The sequence below is a fragment of the Rhea pennata genome, chromosome Z, assembly GCF_028389875.1.
Source record: "Rhea pennata isolate bPtePen1 chromosome Z, bPtePen1.pri, whole genome shotgun sequence".
Taxonomy (NCBI): Eukaryota; Metazoa; Chordata; class Aves; order Rheiformes; family Rheidae; genus Rhea; species Rhea pennata.
The window spans coordinates 12,410,140-12,416,899 of NC_084702.1; the positions used below are offsets into that span (position 1 = coordinate 12,410,140).

Genomic DNA, 6,760 nt, shown 5'->3' on the forward strand with positions numbered 1-6,760 from the left:
GCCTTGTTAGAGGCCAGAATGTTAAACATGCAGGCAGGGAGTGACAGACAGTCATGGCATCATCCGTAAGTAAAGAATGGGGGGAATGATTTATTTCAGAGCACTTTCAGAGATATGCCTCTGTTTTAGGCACAGAAACAGAAGCTAATAAATGTCTCTGGATGAGATGACTCAGAGATGAGAAAAGTGCAGGAGAACTAGGAGAAAGACCTGTGGGATCTTCAGAGAAAGTGGGGTGAGAAGAATGTACACCATTTAACTTTTAACTTTGTTAGAAAAGATACTAAGTTAAAGCTATGGAGTAAATTAAAGTGAAAAAGCAAGTTCTGTTCTTCTCCAAGATGGCAGGTGTTGTCCGCTTTCATATGAGACTAGTTAAGCTGTCAAATACACTCCTTCCCAGTCAGTCAGAGAGGAAGATGCTAAGATAGTAACTATTTGGAAAAATTGACTTGTTTTGAAAGGAATCTTCTAATTTAGATTAATTAGGAATGTAGAGTTTTATTCAAGTTAGATCATGTGCCTTTTTACATTTTAACTTGACCCTGGAAATGCCATGTTTCTATTTACAATTATGATGTAGAACTGTGTTTTACAAAAGTCTTGGTAACTTACTTTTAAAAAAAAGTTTCTGTCTTTTGATTTGCAGGACATCCACTTGAATTTTTACGAAATCAGCCTCAGTTCCAGCAGATGAGACAAATTATTCAGCAAAATCCTTCTCTGTTGCCAGCATTGCTACAACAGATAGGACGGGAAAACCCTCAACTACTGCAGGTGAATTTTAAAGGAGAACAAAAATAATGTTACTAAGTATGTAGCTTTTGAGGAAGGTGAGATGTTGACATTAAGTGATAACATGTTAACAGCAGATTCAGCATGCAATTACTGGCTTTATAGCAGTTGTGACTATATGGAACTATATTTTCTGTGGCATTAGAAATGAGTCTGAATTCCCTTATAAGAGATGCAAAGGGCATGAGCAAGAGGGGAGGGTCACTGCAACTGGATTTGACAATGAAATTGCATTTCTTATGGTTAGATTAAGTCATTTTTCTATTAAGTGCTTTTTACACATTCTTTTGACTGCTTAATTCACTGAAAATAAATAATGTTAGCTGCCTGTTGGCAGGACTAGATATATTTTATTTCAGTGTGTTTCTTTTATTCTTCTGTATACTACAGCAAATAAGCCAACATCAGGAGCATTTTATTCAGATGTTGAATGAGCCAGTTCAAGAATCTAGTCAAGGTATAAGCAGTGGTGATGGCAGCACTGGAGCAGCAGAAGCTGGAAGTGGTCACATGAACTATATTCAAGTAACACCTCAGGAAAAAGAAGCTATAGAAAGGGTGAGCCTTTCTGCTTAGAGAAGTTAGTGCATGGTTAAGATATGCCTTAACTTAAACTGCATATTTAGTAGTTTATGGCTTATATTTGATATTTCATAGCTGCTGTAGTCTGTGTTTCAAATCACGTCTGTTTTTGCTGTATAGCAATTAAGTCTAAACTCTCCTGAATCTGTCCTGTTTAGAAGATATAGAGCCTTTTAACTGATCAGAGGTCTTCTGTAATAAATCATTATTTGAATGAGCTTAACTGAGGAAATAGACCTTCAGGGAGTAGCTCCTTCTGCCAAAGCCTCAGATGGCAGTGTTCAAGCTAGTGTAGCTGTGATAGGTTGCTAGGCTCAAAGGAGTGTGCATGAGCACTGTTTGCAAAATAGTTGGATGGTAAGAGCACTCATAGTTAAGTAGATTAGTTGAAGTCACTACTTAACCCAATTACTTGGCTACCTGTAAGAATTAGTTATTTTTAACTTTCTAAAAATACTGGTAAAATTTTAAAATAAAAAATCAACTTTTGGAGGTTTACTGCATGCATTAATACTGTTTGAAAGACTGACTAAATCTGATTTACATAGATGGCACTGCCTCTGAGATTTTATTTATTAAGATCTAACTGAAAGGACTTACGATGATATAATGTAGTAATGTTTTTATTGTATATCAAAGACTTTTTTTTTAACGGGCAAAGCACAGGGTAATGTAAGGATTACTCAAAAAGCTTTTTAATCTGGCCTTTAGTTTCCTACATCTGAAGGAAATAGTTAATAAAATTATTCTTTTTGCCGATGTGCATCTTTACAGATTATCCTCTCTTAAGTCTGCTGCATTTCCCTTTAAAACTATTTTTTGCAGTACAGCATTATCACTAAAGCCTGCTCCAAAACATACAAAGAGAGATATAAGTTTCATCTTGTTTCCATGAAAGACGCACCTGAAAACTTAGCACTACAACAGACTCATTCATTCTGTTTGTAAGCATGATACTAAATCTAAGAAGGGATGATAAGAGATAATAGAACCTAGTTTCGCTCAGAGATTTGATCTGCCCTGTATGTAGAATGCCTTGCAGGTGCTGTGCAGATTTTAAGAAAATCTCTAAAAGAAGATTGCATTTGTTTGTCTTTGGTTAAAACAAAGATGTGTTTGTAGAATGTCTAAATACAGGCTAATTCCTTTTCATTTGGCACAGTAACAAGCCTTTCTCCAGTAGTCTCATCCCCCAATGTTACTGTGTACAAGATGTTAGTCCCCAGACTTTCAGAAAACCAGATTGCTCCTGACTTATTTCTCATGGCTGCAGTTTTTATTTAGATTCTTTTAAAACCAAAGCCTAGCTGGAACAATCAAAAATATAGCTTAATGTTATGTGTTGGACTGCTTACCAGTGGTCTGTAAATCACAGGCTGGAAGCTTCTGCTCCAGGCATTTTTTGTTAAAAGTACCGTGCTTTGTATAATCACTAGATTAAATGTGCCTTGCTTCAGATTATTTTTTTTCTGTAGCAATGCACTGTGTAGTTACTTCCTAAAATTACTCTGACACGGATCTGTTTTAATAATTTACTCCGGCAGTGAAAGCAAAATGACATGACTTTTAAGTGCTTCATTAGACTCCAAGCCAGTTTGTTAAGTGAGAACTTAATTTTGCTTCCTAAAGAAACAGGCTATGTGTTCTTTGTTTACTGAAGACTATATAGAGCTAAGCAGCAATATTTATTTCAACAAACCAAAAATGGCTTAAGTGGCATCTGAAGTTATTAAACATACGAAGAAGCTAACTGTACAAACTGTAGTTTCTAAATATGTTTCTCTTCTTCAGTTAAAGGCGTTAGGATTTCCTGAAGGACTTGTGATACAAGCATATTTTGCTTGTGAGAAGAATGAAAACTTGGCTGCCAACTTTCTTCTACAACAGAACTTTGATGAAGATTGAAAGGGAGAGACTTTTTTTTTTTAATCTCACACCTCACACCAGTGCATTACACTAACTTTGTTCACTGGATTGTCTGGGATATTTGGGCTCATATCCATAATGCTTGGTGTATGGTATATGGGAGGGTGGGGGGAGGGGGGAAGAGAGGTGAAAATATAGGAAACAAAGGAAAGAAAAACAAGTATGTCTGCTTTAAATTAGCAGAGGCAGCAAATCGCACAGCGTAAAATAATATGCAACCAAAAATCAGCTTCTGCAGGTATTTAGTCCCTTCTATAAACCGTAGGTTAATTTCTTTTTCTAGGTTTTCACTCTTACTGTAGTAGTTCCAGAAATGTAGTGTAATGCCCTGCTTCGTGTTCCTTTTTCCTTAACTTTGGTATTGGAGATTGCCTTTGCTACTTAGAATCTGCAGTCTGTGTTTCATGGCAACACTGGATAGTGGCTTTGAGAAATCTAAAATATCTGAGCAAATGTAAACATAAATGCCAAAATATGGGTAGTTATTTTGCTATTTCAGATGTATTAAATTAGTGCAAGAAACCCATTATTTTATTCAACAATTAAAAAATGAATCCCTTTAAATGGAAACCAATTTAGTTAAGTGTCTTCATCATTACTTGAGAACTCTCCTCTCCTCCTAAAATGATTTGAGAAACTGTATATGTACAGGAAAACTTTTCTCCTGTTTACATTTCTTATTTTGGGGAAAAATGATAGATAATCTAATTACTGTTTACTTCAATGTTACATTGCAGTAAAGGTTTGAAAAGCAATGATTGCATGCTTGATTTTGTTATATTCACTCTTGTGAACAGAGTATTTTTTTCTGCCAAAAAAGAAAATGTAAGCTTTGTTTTTATCCATCCCAGTAATATTTTATTTATTACCAACTCAAATTTTACTTTCCTACTTTTTTTGTAAGGGCTGGTCCAACAAATACAGCTGTTAGCATCTTAGAACCAAGTGTCTGATATCTGTAATACTTTAAACTTTATTTTTATTCCTATCTTTGGGAATGAATGACCACTCTGAAGTTCTTTGCTTTCTATTGCTTTTGAATAGGTTGTAATGATCAAGACATTTCTGTTCAGTAATACTATTTTAGGATTTATTTACTTAGTGAGAAAGAAGCTCAAAAATTGAGAAATTAAGCAAACAAGTTACTGTAACCCAAAAGATTACACATACGTACTTTTCTTTTAAAAATAATACCTAATTACAGAGTTTTAAATTTTATTTCTTGATACCTATTTGTCATTATTTTGTTTAGTGAGCAGGAAATTTAACATTCTTAATAGTCACTGATTTTTAGAGACAACCTTGCTAGTCAATGCCGTGCTGGTGACAAAAACAAATTCCAGTTTCTTCTAAGATGTGTTGTGCAACATTTCCTGAACATACTTTGGGGATATCGTGAGTTTTTTACTATTGTATTACGGTTAGCTGATTACAAGCTTTTTTTACTACAGTAACTAAGACAATATTAGCATCATTAGTGGAACAACCTTGGACTGTTGTACCATTAATAACACTGATAATTTAGTGGTGCAACTAAAGAAAGATCTTCTGCTTGGAATATGTAGAAATGGGATTTTACTACTGCTTATGCTCAAAGTACAAATCATGTATCTGAGAAAAGAGAAGGAGAAAAAGGTGGAAACACTTGTATTCATACTTTATTTCTTCATTGGTTGGCCTTAGTCTGTTAAATAATTATTTGCATAAAATAATGGAACATAATAAAACCTTTCACTGCTTCTCTGTAGCCTTAAACATCTATGATATTTTTGAAATGGTGTGTATTTTAATTATTCAGATTCTAATTTTTAATATTTCATAAATGCATAATGTTTGAGTGATCAGTAGTGCAATCAAAATCTATCAGTACAAGCTGTGACACTGCTAAATACAAAATAAAATACAAAAATAACTTTTTCACAATACTTTCATTTTACAAAAGTTAACATAAATATCTAAGTCTGCCAGTATATTTCAGGAGTATCAGTATATTTATGGTACTGCAAGAGATTGGTTTTAATAATGTACAGTTACGCAAAGACAAAAAAAGGGGTTAATAATTATGTGTATAAGGACTAACTACCAGGTACTTGAAAAATGCTGATTTTATACAAGATCTTCCAGCATATACTATGGTCATTTGTAGCTTTTTATATTGGGTATTAGAGAAGTTTATAGTTGCCCTGGTTGAAGCCTTACTGATTATGATGTTCCTGTTTTTCATCAATGGACTCATTTCTATTCCATTGGTTGTCTGTCTTCTGATGAAGAGCAGGATACCAAATATATATGCTAGCAAAACCAGCATGCATGGGTATCAATAGTGGGTTACTTGCTAGGCAGAACCACATCTCTCTCTACAGTAGCAGCCAAAAAGGAAGAATATATGGAAATCTTATGCTGTTTTACTGATGTGACCTGAACAAGTTGCATAGGTATAATGCTCCCTACTAAGTATCATGTGCTACCACCAGAACAGAAATGGTCTGCGCAGATAAGAATTTTCCAGCTTGGGGAGCTGCCTCCTCTGTGAACAGCAACCAAGAAAAGCAAGCTTTACTACTTCAGTTTTATTACTGGAGTCCTTACTTTTGTTGAAAAACTTTTAGGTATCTGCTTAGTGAAAAATGGATGAAAACCTCTGAAAGGTTTTTATTTGTTTGTTTTCTCCTTTTATGCTATTTCTGATGGACTTTTCATTGAGAGAAAACATTTTCCCCTGAAAGTTGTATCAGCCTTAGAGTTGTTAATTGCTGTGTCCTCTGTACTGCTACATCGTAATGGTAAGGTTCATTAACTTTGTCCAGCATCCTTTCATGAATCTAGATAAAACCCAAGACTTTGATTGATGCTTTTTATTCTTACCACAGTAAAGTAACTTTTGGGGGGAATATGACGTAATCGCTTAAGAAGTCAAGCTATGATTAATTTTGAAGTGTCAGGCTGACCTCTTTCTTCAAGAATACATATTGATGAAAGAAATTGGGAGACACAAAGCCACCTCCCCTGGTGATGTCAGTGGGCCTGTACTTTGGGGATGTGCAGGGGATGTTTCACTTGATTTTATAGATTTGGGAGCAGGTTTGTTAATGTTTGAAGTTTTGTATTGATTTCAGACTCAGACTTGTATGTGCGCAAAAGAATTCACTCTAGAGTTTCTGCACTGAGAATACTTTGTAATTCAATGGAAATGGTAAGGGAAGAGTGACAACCTCTGTCAGTAAAAAAATTTTTTGTTCTTTTGTGGTTTGGGACACTAGCGAGATGTTCAGCTCTTCTAAGTTAATCACATTATCTTTTTAAAAACACTATTTTGAAATAAAAATTATATGGTTATGAAACTATGTGGCAGAAAATGGGACTTCATTAAAATATCTACAAAGGTAGGTTTATTCTACCCTTGATGGAATGTGCAATAATTTAGTTTTGAAATTACCACAAAATACTTGATTGATCA

The 6,760-nt window shown here is 34.6% G+C and overlaps 1 protein-coding gene across 2 annotated transcripts in view; it reads left to right on the plus strand.

Moving 5' to 3' along the window:
- RAD23B (RAD23 homolog B, nucleotide excision repair protein) overlaps positions 1-5,064 on the plus strand; it is a 36,895-nt gene extending 31,831 nt beyond the window's left edge. For both annotated transcript variants that reach the window (XM_062599171.1, XM_062599170.1), the window contains exons 8-10: positions 650-777; positions 1,186-1,353; positions 3,169-5,064. In XM_062599171.1, coding sequence (XP_062455155.1) covers positions 650-777; positions 1,186-1,353; positions 3,169-3,282 — 410 coding nt within the window. In that variant the 3' untranslated portion in view covers positions 3,283-5,064. The remainder of the gene's footprint in view (positions 1-649; positions 778-1,185; positions 1,354-3,168) is intronic.
- The last annotated feature ends 1,696 nt before the right edge of the window (positions 5,065-6,760 follow it).